The sequence below is a fragment of the Panthera onca genome, chromosome B4 (genome assembly GCF_046562875.1).
Source record: "Panthera onca isolate mPanOnc1 chromosome B4, mPanOnc1 haplotype 2, whole genome shotgun sequence".
In the NCBI taxonomy this organism is placed as follows: Eukaryota; Metazoa; Chordata; class Mammalia; order Carnivora; family Felidae; genus Panthera; species Panthera onca.
The window spans coordinates 62,118,105-62,139,960 of NC_138345.1; the positions used below are offsets into that span (position 1 = coordinate 62,118,105).

General features: G+C 37.0%; 1 protein-coding gene across 1 annotated transcript in view; it reads right to left on the reverse strand.

Annotated features, from left to right (window-relative positions):
- OVCH1 (ovochymase 1) overlaps positions 1-21,856 on the reverse strand; it is an 81,602-nt gene that overhangs the window by 3,431 nt on the left and 56,315 nt on the right. Inside the window, exons 25-30 of the mRNA XM_078449211.2 lie at positions 18,689-18,814; positions 15,809-15,844; positions 14,302-14,526; positions 7,341-7,514; positions 5,769-6,036; positions 4,315-4,475 (exon numbers count right to left, since the gene is read on the reverse strand). Coding sequence (XP_078305337.2) covers positions 4,315-4,475; positions 5,769-6,036; positions 7,341-7,514; positions 14,302-14,526; positions 15,809-15,844; positions 18,689-18,814 — 990 coding nt within the window. The remainder of the gene's footprint in view (positions 1-4,314; positions 4,476-5,768; positions 6,037-7,340; positions 7,515-14,301; positions 14,527-15,808; positions 15,845-18,688; positions 18,815-21,856) is intronic.

Sequence of the window (21,856 nt, forward strand, 5' to 3'; positions counted from 1 at the left end):
CCCCTAGACTTATAATATATTTTTAGTAGTACACAGTATCAAATAGTGAATGTACTACAGTTTATTAAATCCCCTTGGTAAACATTTAGACTAATTTTTTTCCCCTGAAAAACTGCACCAAGTGTCCTAGATTATCAGTCTGTACATTAGTGTCAGTATTTGTAGAAAACAGAACTGCTGGACCAAGAGGCACACACTTTAGAAATTAACAGATATTGCGAAATTGCCTCATTTTTGGACCAAAAAAAAGAGGATGTATCGACTTATACTTATGTATTCCTTATGTCAGCAATCTTGAAAATAGTTATGCCCTAAAACTAGCAATTCTACTTCTGGGAAATTTATCTTAAGGCAATCCTAGAACTAGAAAAACACATACATAAGAATAGTCAATGCAGCATTATTTAAATTTAAAAAAAAGAAACTATAAGAATTGTGAAAAGTCTACTATGTAGACATTAAAATTACATTTTAAAAGAAATTTTAATAATATGAAGCAACACTGATAATAAGTGAAAAATCAGGATAAAATCCTTATAATAGGTATATTACAATTTTTTTAAGTACACATAGAGTTGTATAAAAAGACAAGAAAGAAATAGGCCATAAATGTTCACATGATGGCCATGGTGAGGTGGTGAGGATGAAAATCATAGGTAGAAATTGTATTGTTTCTAATGGGAGAAAGGATATTTCTCATTCTTACCGATGAACAGAAATGAATGGGTACAGATTAAATAAGCTAACCAAATACTTAAGGGGCAGAGGAACACAAAGTTTCATGTTGATGTTGACACCAGGTGGTGCTGAGTGGAAGTCAAGAGCCTTGGAGAACAAAATAAGGGGGAAAATTTCCAAGGGCACCAAACTTCACCAATGGTCTTTTCTAGAGCACTGGTTCTCAACTTTGGCTGCACATGGAAATTTCCAGGAGAAGTTTATAAAATACTGATCTGGATTCAGCAAAATCCAGGACACAAGATCAACATACATAAGTCAATCACATTTAATGTAGAATTTAAAATTAAAAACAATACTACTGGGACGACTGGGTGGCTCAGTCAGGTTACTATTGGACTTCACTTCAGGTCATGATCTCTTGGTCTGAGAGTTCGAGCCTCATGTCAGGCTCTGTGCTGACAGCTTTAGATCCTGGAGCCTGCTTCGGATTCTGTGTCTCCCTTTCTCTGCCCCTCCCCTGCTCATGCTCTCTCTCTCAAAAACAAAATAAACATTAAAAATTTTTTTAAAATTAAAAATAAAAACAATACTATTTATAATCACTGTTTAGAAAATGCGATGCTTAGATATGCATATACTCAGCAAAACATATACTGGATCTGTGCACTCAAAATGGCAATATTCTATTGAAAGAAATCAAAGAAGACCTAAATAAGTGGAGAAATACATTGTGTTCATGAATTGACTCATCATAGTAAAGATGTCAGTTCTCCCCAAAGTGATCTATATAGATTTAATGTAATTCCTACCAAAATCACAGCAAGTGTCTTAGAGATAAGCTTATTTTAAAATCTACATGGAAAAGTACAGGGCTTCGAATTGCTAAAACAGTCTTGAAAGAAAATAAATTAAGAGCAATCGCTTTTTAATATAAACCCTACTCTACAGCTACAGTAACCAGGGCAGTGTAGTACTGGAGAAAGGGAGAGACATAGACTGACAGAATAGAGATCTCAGAAATAGACCCATACAAATATGCTCAGCTGATTTTTCACAAAGGCACAAAAGCAACTGATTGGAGGAAAAACAGCCTCTTCAACAGATGTTGCTGCCACAATTGGACATCCTGGGGGAGGAAAAAGAACCTTGACCAAAACCTTAAACCTTATATAAAAATTAACTAAAAATGGATGGTGACGTTAAATGTAAAATACAAAAATTTTTAGAGAAATAAGAAAAAATGTTCAGCATCTGGGGCTAGGCAAGGAGTTCTTTGGCTTGACACTTGAAGCAAAATCCATAAAAGGAAAATGAAGAAAGTGGACTTTAACAAAATTAAAATCTATGCTTGTGAAAGACCCTGTGAACAGGGTCTACAGACTGGGAGACAAGCTACAGACTGGAAGAAAACATTTGCTAACCATCTATCCGACAAAGGAGTAGTATTTAGAATATATAGAGAATTCTTAAACTCTACAATATGAAAAACAATCCAATTAGAAAACTGACAAAAGCTAGGGCACCTGAGTGGCTCAGTCAGTTGGGTGTCTGACTCTTGATTTCAACTCAGGTCATGATCCCAGGGTCGTGGGATCGAACCTCGTGTTAAGATTCTCTCTCTCTCTCTCTCTCTCTCTCTCTCTGTCTCTCTGTCTCTCTCCCTCTGCCCCTCCCCTGCCACGTATAGGTACCCTCTCTCTCTCTTAAAAAAAAAAAAAAAAAAAATTGACCAAAGCTATGAAGAGACATTTCACTGAAGTGCTTTAAAAAAAAAAAAAAAGGCAAAAATAGGCACATGGAGAGATGTTCAGTATCATTAGCTCTTAAGGAGATACAAATTAAAGTTATAGTAAGATATCACTATATACCTATTGGAATGCTTTTAAAAAATAGTGACAACAGCAAATGCTCATAAGGATGCTAAGAAACCAGATCACTCCTACATCTCTGGTGGGACATACAATGGTTCTACGACTCTAGATAGTCTGGCAGTTTTGTATAAAACTGAAATGCAACTACCATATGACCCAGCGATGGCACTCATGGGCATTTATCCCACAGAAATGAAAAGTCCTGCTCCATTTTCTTTACACAAAACCTATACACAAATGCTCACAGGAGATTTATCTGTAATATCTAAAAGCTGGAAAAAAGGTGTTCTTCAACAGATGAATGGTGAAACTTTGATGAATCCATATCTTGGAAAAGTACTCATCAATTAAAAAGAATGAACTATTGATACATGGACCAATATGAATAAATCTCCAGGGCATTACACAGAGTGAAAAAAACTAATCCCGAAGGTTTACATTCTGCATAATTCCATTTATACAACATTCTTGAAATGACAAAACTATAGAAACAGAACAGATTAGTGGTTTCCAGAGGTCTGGTGGGGAGGAGGAAGTGAGTATTGCTATAAAAAGGCAACAGTATCACTTGTGGTGGTAGAAATGTTCTGTATCAAAGTCAATACCCTGCAAGATGTTTCCATTGGTGAAAGCAGGGTAGAAAGTACATTGGTGTGTCTATTTCCTATAACTGCATGTGAATCTATAATTAATTGTCTCAACATAAAAACTCATTAGGGGTGCCTGGATGGCTCAGGTCATGATCTCACGGCTGGTGAGTTTGAGCCCCTCGCTTGACTCTCTGCTGACAGCTCAGAGCCTGGAGCCTGCTTCGGATTCTGTGTCTCCCTCTCTCTGCCCCTCCCCCTCTTGCACTCTGTCTCTCTCAAAAATAAAAACATTAAAAAAAAATTTAAACATTTAATAAGCAAAATAAGAACAACAACAACAACAACAACAACAACAACAACAACAATACTGATGCCAGGTCTCCTGGCCTACAGTTCTTTATAAGCAACCCAAGAGATTATAATGCATAGCCAAGAGTAAGCAGCACTGTTCTAGATGCTCTCTCACTGACTCAGTTACAAAAGCACTGAAAGCAAATGGTGGGCTGAACCATGACAGAGGTTTTGCAGGATGAATATGTTGAAAAGACATTGAAGAGGGAAGTGAGTCTATCGGCAGGGGAACAGCTGAAGAATGCAGAAACACAGGAGAGAGTTGGAAGAGAGAAGAAAAACTGTCCCAGAGCCCCAGGAATCCACGGAAAGGCATGGGTGTGAAAGTGGTGACTCTCCGCTCCCCACCCCCCCACAATTTACTTTCTCATTGAATGTGGACCCATGTTAAGTTGGTAGGAGGACTTCCATTAGGTAAAAACATACAAAAGCAGGGGCGCCTGGGTGGCTCAGTTGGTTGGGCAGCCGGCTACATCTCAGGTCATGATCTTGTGGTGAGTTTGAGCCCCGCATCGGGCTCTGTGCTGACAGCCTGGAGCCTGGAGCTGCTTCGGATTCTGTGTCTTCTTCTCTCTCTGCCCCTTCCCTGCTTGCGCTCTATCTCTCTCTCAAAAGTAATCAACGTTTTAAAAAAATTTTAAAAACCATACAAAAGTAAACTGTTTAGGCACATGCTTCAGCTTTTAGGGAGAGTGGCTTAGAATATAAGTTTTGAAATAATTATTGGCCCTCAAAAGTACGTATAGCACTACGAAGCAAGATGGAAGATAAAAACTGTATGGCAAAGGCTCAAAATCTAAAGAAAAGTTATCCATACTGACCTAGTTCAACAGGGTTCTCCAGACGCAGCAAAGACAGATCATCAGTAGGAGGGAACTGGGTGAAGCCAGGGTGAGTGTATACGGCTTTTACTGGTAGCAAATCACCATTTCCTATGTTTGACAGGGAACTTCTTCCTATTACTAGGCCATCTGTGATGGTACTTGTCATAAGAAAAAGGAGTGGGGAAATAGATACCACTTTTAATGAGGTTATAATTTTTCAAAATTACTAAAAATGTACTGTGTAACATTTCTAATCTATGTAAAAATCTTTGTCATTTTGAATTCTTAGAAAATGGGGGTTCTTATTAATTCATCCCTGAGAAAAAGTATCTACTTTCTGGCCTTCATAACATCAAACAAAAAAAAATTGATTTAGTATTGCTTGACAAGATTTATGATGACTCAAGGCAATGATTCCATGTATTATTACGATCATAATATTCCACATTATATGATATCCATATATAATGGTCACTGACACCTATTCTGTAAGTTATAGTTACTCTTCTCCCTGATACAATGTTTCTCAAAGAAATGTCTAAGAACTACATGCATTAAATCTGGCATGAGCATTAAAAATGCAGAATCCCAGACATAACTCATCAAATCAAAATTCAGAATTAAGATTCTAAGATTCCATTTATAGCAAATTCCCCAGATAATTCTGTGCACATGAAAGTCTTAAAAATGCATTAACAAGGAGAATTTCTTGTGATTTCTCTCTATCAAAGGAGTGGGGGAATGGTAAAGAAAATGAGTTTTTGATTTGTTGAAGGATCCTACTCACCAAGTTATTTGAGCAGGTACTTTTATTATAAAGCCTATCTTTGAGACACTGAAACACTAGATCTACTCACTTAACTGTCCATTGTGCAGCACTGTCAACCATATCACCACTTCTGGAAGACCAGTATTTAAAAACATCAATCTAACACTTCTTTGAGGGAGGAGTTTTCAGATACCTCCATATCACATGGAGACCAAGATTCAGCTAAAATGTTTAAAAATGTTTCTTTTAGGGGACATTCTTTAAAATTCTTTGAAAGTAGATATTTATTTTGAGAGTGGGTGTGATGATCAGTCATCAGAACAAGAAGGAAAGGAATTCACATTTGAGCAATGCCTGTGCTCTAGGCACAGTGCTAAGAAACCAATACAAAAATGTTAAGATATGATGTCCACTTTATAGATGAGGAAAGAGGGGGCACCGTTGTTACTTTTTAAATAAACTACACCTAGAGGCAGGAAGCACCTTCTGTAATTAACAGCTCTTGGTAGTAAATGTATTAGTGAAGCATGAGGTGTCATTGACCTAGTGTGCTCATTCGTTTGCATGATGGGGACTGTATCCTCGGGAGCTTACTGTTTCCTGGGATGTGGGGAGAGCAGGAGGATGCCCACCGTGGGCCCTCACACGGCTCCAGCGCCCCCTGCCCCACCCAGGCACACACCTAAAGTTACAGTGCGCTGCGGTCAGGACCCACTGCTTGGCGATCAGAGCACCTCCGCAGAAATGTTGTCCTTGGTGCTGCAGACTGACCAGCCAGGGCCACGACTTTGCAGGTGCTGCACGGCCACCAACCACCCTGGGCTCCCCCAGCCTAGTCGGTGGCACATTTGTGTTTCTCTTAGACCCTTCCATTAGAAATGGGTCAACACCAGGAATTCCACAGGTGTCTGGGGTTGGCTGTTTTCCAGGACTGGTTTCTACTGTTACCTCTGAGAAAAATAACAACAAAACATTAGATAGAGGTGTTTTATTAAAATCTATTAAAATCTCAGAATGGAGGTGTTTATTTCTTTTGTAGGTCAAAAACCAGGATTCTTAGCAAGAGAGTAGATTCCTCTTTTCTTTCATTGTTCATAAAATGAGCAAAAAATCAATAAACTAAAATATTAATATAGACAAATCAAATTGATTTTAAAAATATTATGCTTAATCATGAAATTGCTGGACATCGTTCTTTCTTTGGCATTATTTATGTTATCACAGTATAACACATCTAGACATATCAAGACTTTATACTAAACGTATTCCAAGTGCGACTTATATATAAAGGAAAAGCATAAGGGAAATTTCTAGCAATGTGTTGACTTCATTCTCAGATTTAAAAAGAAATCCACCAGGAAATTAAAAACAAGAGATTTTTCAAGTATATCCTGAAATATGAAGAAAATTTTCATGGCCTATAATTCGGGAATTATAAGATATGCTCATTTGTTAAATTCTTTACTTGAGAGGGGCTCCTGGGTGGCTCAGTCGGTTGGGCGGCCGACTTCGGCTCAGGTCATGATCTCACGGTCCGTGAGTTTGAGCCCCGCGTCAGGCTCTGTGCTGACAGCTCAGAGCCTGGAGCCTGTTTCCGATTCTGTGGCTCCTTCTCTCTCTGACCCCCCCCTGTTCATGCTCTGTCTCTCTCTGTCTCAAAAATAAATTTAAAAAAACCCATTAAATTCTTTACTTGAGATTTCTTTGTTTACACCAGAAATCCATTCATTCATTCATTCATTCATTTTTCGAGAGAGCAAGAAACAACATGAGCAGGGGAGGGCAGAGAGAGAGAGACAGACAGACAGACAGACATACAGAGAGAATATCTCCCCAAGCAAGGCTCCACACTGTCAGCACAGAGCCCAATACAGGGCTCCATCTCAGGAACCATGAGATAATGACCTGAGCCCAAATCAAGAGTCTGACGCTTAATGTACTGAGTCACCTAGGTGCCCGCCCCCCCACCACCACTGGATTTTTAAAATAGCAACTGCCTTTTATGTTTATTTCTTAATCACACACACACACACACACACACACACACACCTGCACATACCCCAATTACCTATTTCCTCACATGATCTATATAAACTACCAAGGTCTTGTGCTTTAAGAAATGGTTTGAAATGACACTATGCTGTTTTGAGTATTATCAGAGAAGGTGACTACCAGGGAACCTATAAGCAGTATTCCACAGGTTCTACTTTGATATATATGGTTCCTGTTTTAGTATTTTAAAATCATTACTTACCATTAATAGGCAATTGGGTCCCCATATTACTTTTTTGTGAATGCTTCTGAACTGTGTCTTCCAAAATGAGTTTAAAACCTCTTTCTCCTACGGACTGATCAGTCTTAAAATTGATAGTCAGGTAAGCACCACTGGATATTAAGACAAATTCTTTCTTGGAGCCACACAGATGTGCTACAATATGAGATATATTCAATAATTAAAATAGTTCTTCTGGGCAGTAACATAGGTAAAAGAGGGCAAAAAGAAGACGTTAAATTCTGTACTGTTAATATTGGTAAAGGAATGATTATTGATAATGTGAGAACAAGATTTGTGGGATGGAATTCATGATTTGACTGCAGCAAAGGAAGGGTATAGATTTGAAAAGATCAAAGGCAAAGGACTGGGCTAGCATTTAATATGAAAATGATATATAATTCTATGGTAATCTGTGATCATAAGAATGAGAAAGAGACTTGCTGGTGAAGGTAAATGGACAGAGAAACAAAAGTAATAGCGGACAACATTCTGGACTGAATGTTTGTGTCCCCCTCGCAAACTCGTAGGTTGAAATCCTAATCCCAAATGTGATGGTGTTGGGGAGGTAAGGTTTTCGGGAAGTGGTTATGTCATGAGTCTGGAGCCTTCATGAATGGAACTAGTACCCTTAGAATGGAGACCCAGAGAATCTCTCTCTTTTTATTTTTATTTTTTTTTTGCCATGTGAGGACAGAGCAAAAAGACAGCTATGGATTGGGAAGTAAGTTCTTACTAGACACCAAATCTTAGACTTCCAAGCCTCCAGAACTGTGAAAAATAAATGCTTGTAGTTTAAGCCATTCAGTTTACAGTATTTTTGTCATAGCAGCCCAAACTGGCTGAGACACACAGGCTGCCCAAACGCAGACTAATAATGATCCTTTCTTAATTCAGAAACTCAAAAGTTGTTGCAAAGGTGGTCCTGACAGTGATAGGACATCTATTGTAATTTAGCTGTACATGCTATAATTTAAGTTCTCTCAAGATAAAACAGTGATACACTATTGATACACCTTAAAGATAATGTTGTCTCACAAATCTGAGAAAGAAAGATAGGGAATAGAGGATAGTTAACCTCCACATCATTCTTATCTTCAAAGAATCTGTCTCATGAACTGGATTTGATGGGGAACTTTTGAGATACCCTATGTCAACAAACACTCCAGAAGTTTTAAAATAATGTAAATGGGAAAATGCTACTGATTAAAAAAAAAAGATTTGGAGGTGAGGGCAGTTGGGGAGAAGAGAGAGAAACAAAATATAGGATTTCCAAAGTCATACATCAGTGAAATTGTGTAGCTTAATGCTTAGAAGTACAGATTCTATAACCAAACTGGTTTAGACTAGCTCTGCTATTTCCTAACTATGTGGCACTGGGCAATTTATTTAACCTCTCTGCCTCAGTTTTTCCATCTGTATAATAGAGATAAAAATTATATTCAAATGGGATTATATGAGTTGGTATTTGCAAAGTATTATAAGTGCTTTTAAATAAAAATAAACCTCACCAAAATCTTTCAGCAAATCATTAGACAGATGGTTGCTGAACATGTGGAGAAGGAATCCATGGTCATGAGAAGCCAGCATGGGATTCTAAACATGCCACATTCAAGTAACCTAATTTCATTTTTTTTGAAAGAGCTAATTAGACGATGGCTAAGGGGAAGGAGATAAACTTAATGAATCTTGATTGCAGTGAAGCACTTAATATAGCATCTTATGATATCCTTGTGAACAGATAAAAAATGTAAGTAGATAATTATATGGCTAGGAAGTTTCACAGTTGATTAAATAGATTAAATAACCATACAACGTTAACCTGCGGGGAAGGTCTTAATGGTGTGGATATGGCTCTATCCTTGGTTCTGTCAAATAAAGTATTCCGATTCATAACTTTGAAATATAACACATTTATAAAATGTGTAGTTTTTTTTTTTTTTTAATGTTTATTTATTTTTGAGACAGAGCGAGACACAGCATGAACAGGGGAGGGGCAGAGAGAGAGGGAGACACAGAATCTGAAATAGGCTCCAGGCTCTGAGCTGTCAGCACAGAGCCCGACGCGGGGCTCAAACCCACGGACCGTGAGATCATGACCTGAGCCAAAGTTGGACGCTTAACTGACCAAGCCACCCAGGCGCCTCTAAAATGTGTAGTTTTAAAATGGGTGCCTGGGGCGCCTGGGTGGCGCAGTCGGTTAAGCGTCCGACTTCAGCCAGGTCACGATCTCACGGTCCGTGAGTTCGAGCCCCGCGTCAGGCTCTGGGCTGATGGCTCGGAGCCTGGAGCCTGTTTCCGATTCTGTGTCTCCCTCTCTCTCTGTCCCTCCCCCGTTCATGCTCTGTCTCTCTCTGTCCCAAAAAATAAAATAAACGTTGAAAAAAAAAAAAAATGGGTGCCTGGATGAGAAGGGAATAGTGTCAATATGTAATCTTGGAGACTATTTAGTTCAATCTTTCATCTGACTGTGAGTCCTTGCTAAAATAACCCTGAACATGTGATTACTCACCTGGAAGATATGATGTAGAACTTATGAGCATTTTCTCTTTTTGAACGCTTCTAATTGCTAGACTGTTCTTCCTCACGTTGGATCAAAAAACATCAATGTAATAGTTTCTTCCTGGTTCGTGTAGTACCCAAGAATATAAGTGTTGGAATCAGAGTGCTGGGGTTTGAATCCCATTTTCTCTACTTATTAGTTATGTCACTGGAAACAAGTTACTTAATCATTTTGAGACTCGGTTTCTTTATATTTAAAATGAGGATAAATGTAACCTACCTCTACAGGATGGTTAAGAAAATTGAGACAGTTGTAAGTTTGTAGGACCATGCCTGAATAATGGTAAATATTCAATAACTATTAGATATCATCAGTCAGAACAAATTTCATATATGGCCTGAGAGTCTCTATGAGAATTCCATAACTACTTGAAAGGAAGACTTATGATCCTTCTGTCTTCTCCAAGGTAAACACTTCTAAGCACCCACACCCTTCAGCATCCTGGTCATTGTTCTCTATGTTTGTTTCAGTGTTCCCGTTTGTCAGTGTTCCTTAAACACTTGACTAATGTTACTATTTAATAACCAGAATGGCAGGGCAACAGCCAGGCATATTAGACACTGACCATGAAGATTTGTGAGACTGAGCTAGTGCATGCCCGCTAAGTGCCAACACCAAATTTAATGCAAGGGAACGGATTCCCTTTACTTATAATCCTTTACTAACACTGCGCTGAAATTTTGTCATTTGATATCTCTAAAATTTTTATTGCAAACATCCTGCTTTCTAAATCACCACCTCCTATCTATCCAACTTATCAGTGTTTCTCTACTATAATTGTTTGATTTCACCATGACCTTCTAGCCATCAATCCCACAAACTTTCTAAATCTAGCAGCCTCTAAGAAAGAGATTTTGCTGTAAAGGGAAGCAGAGAAATGGGGTAAGAGCTAAATTTCTTGTTCAATTTTATTTAAAATGATGGGTAATACTAGAACATGTTTGAAACTGATGAGAGTGGTAGAGGAGATCAATGATGTCCGAGAAAGGGTCACTTGAGGAAATCTGTTAAGGAGCTGGTAAGTCTCAAATCTTCATCTCTAGCCCAATCTTTTCCTCTAGCTCCAGAGTTCTACCTTTAGCTACCAACTCAACCAGGATGTTGCCGACTCAACCAGGATGTATTATGCCATTAAGAATGTAACATGGCACAAACAGATATCTCCCCATGAATCTATTTCTTCCTCTAGTATTCCCCATCTCTGTAAATGCCACCATCTCTAACCTCTCACTCCAGAGTAATCCTTGATTTGCACATTGAATTTCATACGCAATTCACCCAGAAATCCTATTAGTTCTGTCTCCAGATCTGCCCACTTCACTTGCACTCCACAGTTGCCATCCTCTTATAAGGCACTATCTATCTGTTGCCTAAAACAGATAAAATAGAACATTCTGCAATGATGGAACATTCTGAATGAGGGCTGTCCACTATTACATGCAACAATGAGCACTTAAACATGGCTAATACCACCCTTTAACTAATTTAAATGTAAAAAACAACGTGAACTGGACAGTGCAGATGTAGAATAACACAAGAGCCTCATAACTTTAGATATTCACCCTGTCACTCTAAAACTCACTCCCAACCCAGCAGCAGGAGCATTCTTCAAATTACTCCCTTGTCAAAAATCTTTAATGACCTCCCATTGGATTGGAACAAAATCCAAACTCATTACCATAGCTTGAGCTGCACAGTGGCAAGGCCTTCAGCCCACCTCATTCCTGTCTGTCCTCACTCAGTCTCCAATCACTCTGACCCCTGACAGTTCCCCAATTTACCAAGCTTTTCCCAAATTCAAGGTCATTTTCTCACCAACTTTTTTTTCATCAAATATTTACTAAGTTTTGGGTAGTACTCTACCCAGATGCTGGAGATACAGTAATGAATATGAGACTAAGTCCTGCTCTCAGGACATTTCATTCTGGTGGAAGGAGACAGATTATAAATAAATGAATACTTTGCTAGGTCTTGATAAATGCCAAGAAGAAGACAGAGGAGGCCTACTTACATCATGTGATAGAGGCCTTAGATGAGGTAACATGTGAACAGATACCTAAATGAACTGAAGACATGTACCCTTCCTCTGCAACTTAACTCCTTCAGATTACTTCTGACAATCAATAATTATTTGATTATTGTTTATTGTTATCTCAAATTATCATCTTATTTATCGTCTGTCTTTCCAAGAGAAGATGGCAGAGATCATTTCTGACTTGTTCACCATTGTGTCTCCAGTGTGCCTAACCTATTAGGAAATGCTTGGTGATGAATGAATTTAACCTGTACATTTAATGTAGTATTTACTAGTTACGGATATCTTACATTCATGGGTAGGTAAATGAAAGAAGACCAGGTAACACTTAATTTTGATAATATAGTTTCAATAAGATATTATAAAAGCATTGCAATGGAAACCATTTGGATGCTACATACCACTCCATTTACACTTACACAAATAACTAAAACCTGGTGAATTCTACTTAGGTAAACAGATTTATTAAGAAAAGATAATGTGGTTCCATTTTATCTGGGAGATTGGCAATGGGGTTCTATGTTCACTAGTTTGAAAATGATTACATAAGTTGTATGCTTTGTGGAAATAAATTATATAAATATATAAAATTGTATTAAATAAAATTGTATTAACTATCAAACGAATTGTGGCTTCCTTACCTTTTATAGAGAGTTATAGAAGCAAATAATAAAAATATGAGTAGCCTTTTTTATAATCATTTGACATTTCTGAATTTTTTATTTATCAGAAATTTTAAAGAGGAATAGTACTGCTAGACTGAAAATACTAAAGAATAAGAAAGAGAAAAGTAGCCCCTGACATTCAGAAATGGGTTTGGTGGGGGCACCTGGGTGGCTCAGTTGGTTAAGTGTCTGACTTTGGTTCAGGTCATGATCTCATGGTTTGTGGGTTTGAGCCCCATGTAGGGCTCTGTGCTGACAGCTCAGAGCCTGGAGCCTGCTTCAAATTCTGTGTCTCCCTCTCTTTCTGACCCTCCCTCACTCATACTCCTGCTCACTCTCTCTTTCTCTCTCTCTCAAAAATAAACATAAAAAAAAAAGACATGGGTTTGGCACTCACAACTAGACCATGTTGTTCTGCTGTTAGACATAAACATTCTCACAGAACATCAACATCAGATAGGACTCTCTGAATCTATGATAAAGTGTGACAAAACACAAGGTTGTGTGCAACCACCAAAATACCAAACATCGATCTCTCTGGGCTAAAATGAGGGCTTGCCACTTCTTTGCCAAGCGCAGTTTTACCTTTGTTCGAGTCAGGCCTCCCTATGATTGACATGCCTGTCATAAAATTACCGTACTTCTTAACAGCAACCAATCTTGAGCAAAGTCTACTTCCTTAGACCCTCTCCAAAACCACCTAACCAAAGCCCAAATCCCATACTAGGTTCTTTCTAACTCTCTCTGAGATACCCCATGGTGTGATCCCGGGGTCTTTGGCTGTAGGACATTGGTGAGAGTTAAGGTTACAGGGTCTGATGCTATAGATACCTTATATTAATCTCAAGGAGAACTGATATGTTTTATCTGCCTCCCGCCCCCCGCCACATTAGTGGCTTGAAATTCTTTGATAGGAAGTAAATTTACTGTTAAGAAAAAGTTAGGTACCTTTAGAATTTCAAAGCAAATTGCTGAGCTTGCTGGTGTTATAAATCAAATGATAACACATTAGAGATCAAGGTCCCAGAAAAAGATAGTATCAAAACTTTCCTCTTGCTCTTTGGGATAGGTGGATTGTAATGGCATCCTGAGGAGAACTTGTTGGAGACTGAAGAAGGTGATACAGTATTGGATTATAAAATCTTTGGAAAAGTTTTCTTCTATGACTCGGTCTGAGAGCAGGACATTGCCTGGCATTCAAGTGTGATGGACACCATGTGGTCAATAAACCTCTGAAGATTATTCAAGCTAATTGGACTTTTTTGCCTTTTATATTTACCCTGTGTCTAAAAAGGGCCACTCTTACTGTGAGGATGAAATCTGAGTAAACAAATTTTCAAAAAGTTACCTAAAAATGCAGTACAGTAATTGAACCTCTTAAAATACAGGACTTCCGGAGAAAAAACAGAATCAGAGCACCCCCTAATGGTAAAATGAGACAGGAATCAGCTAAAATCAGGAAGAGCTGGCGTTACAGGTAAAGATCCAGGGAGTCCAGTGGTCTCAAGCTCATCCCATTGTGCTCAATTAATACTTCTTTGGGATTCTGATGAAGGATCTCATGAAAAATCACTGACAACAAATTACATGTTTCCCAAGGCAAATGTAGGTCATGTTTTCCACATATATGCATTATATAAATGCCACTTAATGTAGGCCATTGAAGAAAGATCAGTTTACCAAGTAATCTTGATTGCTGATCTGGTCCATCATAAATACTGACATAATCCCACTCACAGTTCCAAGATTCTTCTGTTGTAAAGTCTTTAATCACTGCCTTCATTTTATTTCCTGATGCGGAATAAAAAATCCAAGTGCAGTTCAGCATGTTGGGATAAATGTGAGGATAATTGGGAGATGTGATCTCAGTAGAACTAACTGAGATCAAATCCAATACTGGACATCCTGAGGCAAAATAAATAAATAAATAAAATATTTAACACAATAATCAAAGAGTAGAGTTATTTTCTGAGTCTAGTTGTAATGACAACCAGGTCATTACAACCTAAACTGCAGTGTACTTTAATTTCTGTCACTCCTCCTTCATACCCACAGTTCCAAATGACTTTTGTTTTGAAAAACTGACTTCTCCAGAAGCAGGCAGACTGAACTCATTTGACTTCAGTTCACAAACTGTGAACCACTAAACCACCCACCATCCACAGTTCAGTGTAGTTTTGTTGCTTATATTTAACACACAATCTTATTCAATGTTCACAATCAGGAGAAATAGATTTTATAATCTTTAGTCCACAGATAAGTGATCTATCACTTTGATATGCAATAGATATGTCCTGAGACTTGTAGGACTTCCCCAGATTTGTAACTACCACAGCAATATTTCATTTCCCACACAGCGCAGGAAAAGATAACTTCGACACCACGAAGTGGGAACGGAGAACAAGGGAAGCAGGTTGAGAAGCTGATCTGGGTACTCAGTTAGATTGAATTCCTGAATAAATTATGTGCTCCTAAAGTTCAGCCTCACAGCATGTACAATTCAAGTGCAAACATTTACTAGTTAAGGAAACTCAGGTCGTGTTCAGATAGCTGAAATATAGAAGTTAAGATTCACAAGGGCTAAGGGCCTACACCAAAAAGAGAACTGAAGAAGTCAGTGACGTTTGGGGCCTACTCCAAACGTTATAGGTATTATCCAACCTAAAATTAATGACACCCAAAAACTGATTTACTTCATCAATAATCTTAACATCTTAGTTTCATTCTGCAATGGTCCAGCAAAGAAAAACAGCAAAAATATATATGTAATCCAAAAGACATAAAATATATGGAAAGAATGGCAATGAATGGACTTCAAACAGCTATGAGGATTCCACAGACAAAACAGATGGGTTTCTCACCTATTAATTGAATAAGGTGCTACCTCCTCACCCTCAGTTCCCTAATGTGCCCCAGGTCTCTACTACCCCCAAAATTTGACATAAGGATCACTTCTCGGCCTTTTGGCTAAGATCAAGTGCAAAATTTGACATAAGGAAATTAATACAAATACCATTTTACTATAAAGTGACTAGAATCAGGCCACAAATACCTGAAAGTGTTTGACAAGTCAAAGTACACTTCTTACTAAATTGTGTTTAGTGGCAGTCATTTTCCACTCTATTTTCACAATATCATATAACCAAAGCAAGCCAGCTGGATTCCTTATCTCCTTTTATGGTCTTACCTTGATCATTAACTTTAATTTTTCCTTTCATGGAATCTAGAATAAGAGAATACTCAGCATCAATGCATCCAACTAAATATTTTATATTCCTTTATTCTTCTGAGTATAAAAGTGATACATGAACCTTGCAAAAAATTTCAAAATACAGAGTCCAAAAAAGATAAAAAATCTCTTGTAGTACCATCCAGTAAGTAACCAATACTCATATTTTAACAAATCTGGCAAAGTCCTATGGTATATATACAATATTATAAAAAGTTGTATGCCACTTTACGCCATTAAAACCATTTTCCTCCACTTAATTTATTGTGACTATTTTTCCATACTAAATATTTCACATAAATTTTAATGATTCTATATTTTTGATCCACATAGATGTAACATCATTTGTACCAATGTATTTTAATTTGTAATTTCAAAATATGAAAGATGAGTCAGATCTTTAAAAACTACACACGGGGTATACATTTTGCTGTCATTGAAAAATGTCTACACTAAAGGTTTTCTATGTTTATCGGAACACATAAATTGAATATATGTAATAATGGGCTCCTGAGTTGACACCTACCCATACACTGGTTCTCAGCCAGGAGGATTCCCATTAGTAAATGGATGCATTTCTTACTCATTCACTGGATATGGAGCTACCTCCTTACCCTCTTCTCCCTAACTGGCCCCAGCTGAAATGTCATTTCCTTTACTCAAACAATTGTTGCACACTATTTACTAGGCACGGTTGTAGGTTTTGGAAATAACCACAGTGGGGTATGTTTGGCGGGACTGAGGAACAGCAAGAACAGTGGTATGCTAGTGCAGAGTGAGCATAGGGGAAAATGATAGGAGAAGAAGTGAAGGAGGTGGCTGAGATCCAAATTATATAGCATCTTGTAGACCACTCTAAGGACTTTGAATGAGCTGGGAAAACATTGGAGGATTATAAGCAGAGGAGTAACATGACAATCTGAATTATTCATTTTAAAATAGTCATTCTAGCTGTTATGAGTAAAACAGACTAAACAAAGACTTGTATCAGGATGCTACGGTAGAACTGCTCAGAACTACTTGCTGGAAAGCTCACAGATTAACTATACACAATATGGGATATGAGAAGATAAGTCAAGAACGACCAATATCCTTAGCTCGAACAATTAATTAATAAATGGGAGTTGTCATCCACTGAGATGAGAAATATTGGTGAAGGAAGGAATCTGGAGTCAGGGTAAGAAATTCAGAGTTCAATTTTGGTCACATTAAATTTGAAATGCTTGTTAGATATCCAAGTGGAGAGGGAGGTGATTGGTGATACAGTGCTGGAGGTCAAAAATAAAAAAGAATTTGGCACTACATTTGGGAGTTATTTGTGTACTGATGGTATTGAAATCTAGGAATTGGGTGAGGTCACTAAGGAGTGAGTACAGGTAAAGAAGAAATGAGAGTCCAAGACTGGGTCCAGGGACACCTCTACCTTTAGTGGTAGAGAAAACAAAGAGCAACCAGACAAGAGACGCTGAAGGAGACCAGTGAGGTAAGACAACAGCCAGAGAGTGGTTTCCTTCAGGCCAAGACAAATAGATTCCAAAAGGAAGGTGAGCTTATCTGGGCCAAATGCTGTTGGGGCTGAGAAGGAACTGTTGGATCTGGACGTGGGGATGTCATTAGTAACTTTGGTAAGTCCAATGCCTGTGGAATGGTAACAAAGAAAGCCCTATGGGAATGGATTTAAGAAAAAAAATGAGAGAGCAAAAGAGGAGACAGTAAGTAGAAATAAATTTTATGGCCTTTGTGATAAGAGAACAAACAAACCTTAAGTTTTCCTACAATTCTATTACCATCCTTTACCAAACTAAACAAGATCCCTCCATTGTATATTATTTTTGCATATATTTTTCCTTCAAAACAGTACAGTTCTTTCTTCACTCTATACTGTATGATTATTTGATTACTGACTATCTCCTCCACTAGACTATAAACTCTACTAGGGCAGAGACTGTTACCAGACTAAATTAAATACTTTTAGTAGAAATGTGTCTCCAATTGTATTCCAATTACATTTTTTAATGAGTATAAATTGATTAATCTCTTATTAAAAGTTTATTTATTTTAGAGAGAAAGAGAAGAGGCGGAGGGGCAGAGAGAGAATGGAGACAGAGAGTCCCAAGCAGGCTCCACACTGAGTGTGGAGCCCCACTCAGGGCTCAGTCTCATGAACTGTGAGATCATGACCTGAGCCAAAATCAAGAGTCAGATGCTTAACTGACTCAGCCACCCAGGTGCGCCTAAATTGATTAATCTTAAGGATGGAAGCAATTCTAATAACTTCCAAGTTGCAAATGTTTTCTCCATGATACCCAATTTCTATGATTTGCAATAGTTCTAGATTAATAGTTCTGATTTTTCATAATGTTATCGGTGTCTTCACCCAAACCATGGGAATGTAGGCCAAAGCATATTTTTAAATAATCTGACTGCAACCAATATAAATGAACTATCCACCAAAAAAATGAAAAACAACAAATTGCTCTTGATATTAGCACATTAAGGAAATTAATTTCAAAAGAGAAAAACTTTCTGAAACTTTAATGCTAAGGAAAAAGTTTCCTACTATATTTTTATAATCACCTAAATATCCAGAAAAATAGACAAAATTCTTAGATGCTATAAGAAAAAAAATGATAAATCTGATTGATATTATACTTTATAGAGGTTTAGCTGGAGGCCTCCACAAATTGCAGAAGTCATACTTTAAACACTGTCTTTTCTTCTCCCCCAAAGCTGACTAATAGAGAATTCAATCTGTTTATTTAATGACAGATTTTTCCTAATAAAGCACAAAACAAACAAAAATATATTCATAAACATATATGAAAGCAATAGACTTACCAGGAATATGAAAAGAATATCTCAAAGAAAATTCTTCCAATGCCAAACTGACATTGTATGTGAAAATCAACATCATTAGAGGACCACGAGATTTTAATGAAGGTGAATTTCCTGCACATAATTTTCCTGGCCCAAAATCAAGAAAAAAAACAAAGAAGCATACAAAAACTTACTATTCATCAAAGCAAAGGTTATTGAACAAAGTAGGAGAAAAACAATCCTGTTTTTGAAATTACAAATTTATACTGTATGCACTCCCAAGAATATAAAAATGAGAAAATTAAGCAGAATAAAACCCAGTTAGAATAGAAAGAAAGATGTTCCAGATTCCTGGAATCTAAGCAGTTCTAAGGAAGGGGTCCTAAACCAAACAAAACACAGGACTCAGTTCTTACAACGTCTGGAAATAACCTAGATAGATCTCTCTCTTTTTTTTTTTTTTTAAGTTTGTGGGGGTTTTTTTTGTTTGTTTTTTAATTTTTAAGTAATCTCTACACCTAATGTGAGGCTTGAACTCACAACCCGGTGATCAAGAGTTGCATGCTCCATTGACTGAGCCAGCCAGGTGCCACTAGGTAGATCTCTTTAAAGTGATATATTATAAAAGAAGATGACGTGGTCTAGCTAAGTCCTCAGGGAACTATATATCTATATCTAGGGAACTATATCTATAGCACAGCTAAATGAGTAAGAGGCAAGATGTAGCAATTAGCATGCTTCCCATGACAAACCATTTCTAACTTTAAGTGATCATACAGTAGTATTTTCTGAAACATTCTAACAAAGGTAGTTTGCTCTAAACACTCAATAGTATCAAAGTTTCAAGTCAACAATTCTAAGAATTAAGCTTTTCACTATTACAGAGAAACTCTGCCCTTTTTAGTAAACAGATGGCCATAGAATCAACTTCATTGTGTCAAGAAACAAAGTAAGAGATTTACTTCAGATTGCATAGTAAATGATATGAGAATATTCACTAACCTTTCTTAACTGTGAAAAGAGGCTAATGGTTAATCAGGGCTTTATGCTCTCAAGATCATGTGGATCCATAGTTTGTCATTTCTTGTAAAATGAACAGAATAAAAATCAAAGCTTTGGAGATTCTGGTTTTAACTTGAAATTTAATCACAGCTGAGTGATCCAAAGATATTGGAGCCTATACATTTATTTTTACAGATTTGAAATTTTTTAATACTGATTTGTTAACATTCCCTACGTTATTTACCTTAAACTTTTCTCAGAGCTGTTGAAAATTTCAAGTTTGTTGCTTTTAAATTTTGTTCCTATTGGGGTAGAGGTTTTTAATTTTATAGGAATTTATTGACAATTTCCTGTTTCTTCCATTGCTTTTATATGAGAAGGTCCTTCTCCATCAATAAATATTTACCCATTTTTTTCTACTCTGTATGGCTTAAGAAAAATGCTTAACTCTTTTCAATCAGCTCTTGTACAAAATTATGAAAAATATAATTTATATTTTCCTCTCTGATTTGTAAAGCCAAATTTCTTATACGTTCCCTTTTGGTCTATTTATTTCTACTCATGTGTGTTTCTGTGTGTATGTACTAGTCTGTTTTAATTATCATTGTTTTAAAGTATGTTTTAATATCTGATAATGTGCCTCATCACAAAAAAAAATCAAAACCTTTGGGGACTCTGGTTTTAACTTGAAATTTAATCAAGACAGTCTCTCAAAACATTTTCAGATAGTCCTATTTATTGTACAGATAAATAGTTATTATCAGTTTCTTCCTCACTCTCTGAAAAAAAAAATTCCTATGGGATTTTTCTGGGAAATATACTATATTTATATATTAATTTAGTGTGAATTAATGTTAATTCTGTCTTCCAGGTTTAGAACATGGTACATTTCTCCATTCATATCTGTATGTTTGTGTGTATGTGTGTAAAGTTTTATATTTGCACAATAAATCTCACACTTAATTTTAGGGTTATGTCAAAAAAGAAATCAACAAGCCCAAAATGGAGTCATTTATGTGAGGCCATGTCACTAAACTGGGGTTTAATACCTAACCCAATTGCAGTTCAACCTCCCCCAGAAAATGCAGTCTTAACCAGTCAGTCAGGAATATTCTGGTTAGCACCAATGAAGTAATGTGTCATATGGGCCCTCTCTATTCCCCAAAGGAAGAGGAAGTAATCTGTATAAGAGTCTCTTTTCTTTTGCTAACTGTCCTGCTCTTTTTTTTGTCTATAAGGCCCTTCCATTTTGTATAGCTCCTCAGAGTATCTCTCTACTTACCAGATGGAATGCTGCCCAAGGCAGGAGTCCCTTAATAAAGACAATTAAGTCTTCACGTTTATTTGGTTGAATTTTCTTTAACAGATATTCTTATAGTTTTTTGTTGCTAATTATAATGATTTTTCCATTCTATCTTCTATTAATTTTACTGGTATGGTTTTAAGGGTATAATCGCTGTATGTTTAATTTATATCTTTTTTTCCTTATGTGACATAGTTCTACATAATACATTTTTCAATATTAAACTATCTTTGCATTCTTAAGATAAATCATATTTGGCTATGTTTAATAGTGAGTAACCTACTGACCTTAAGCACTGAGTTAACCCCCAGAACTTGTATATTTAATTTGCAAAAACTGAAATTTTAGGAAGTAGGAAATAGTACATATATTTTATGAACTTATTCTAAGATAAACAGGTATATAGTTCCATTAACATTCTGAATTATAACTGACATAGCTAATATACTCTCCCCTCTTTTTTATTTCTTTGTTCTTCCAAACTTTGTGTACTCTGACAATGCATTCATGGAGAGGCATTAGTGAAACATCAGTCTAATCTTTTCTTCTAAGCAACACAATTTTAAGAGTAAGAATGAAAACGTATGTTTATAATTCAAAGACAGCAGAAGCTTGCTCTCTTTTATATTGATTAACATGCATTCTTCCATTTAATTCCCAAAACAATCTCATTGGCAGTACAAGTAAAACATCTTATAAGGCAGGAAAGGAAGAAGTGTAGATAATTTCCAAGGATCCCGGGCACAGATTCTGCATTCTCCCCATAATAAGCTGTGGCCTTGTTGGTGCTCAATGGGCTCAGGAACCAGGAACTATCAGTGTTTATTAACATTTCCTCAAGTAGAAATACAAAGATTTTGAATGCACCTACTTCTGGGATGGTA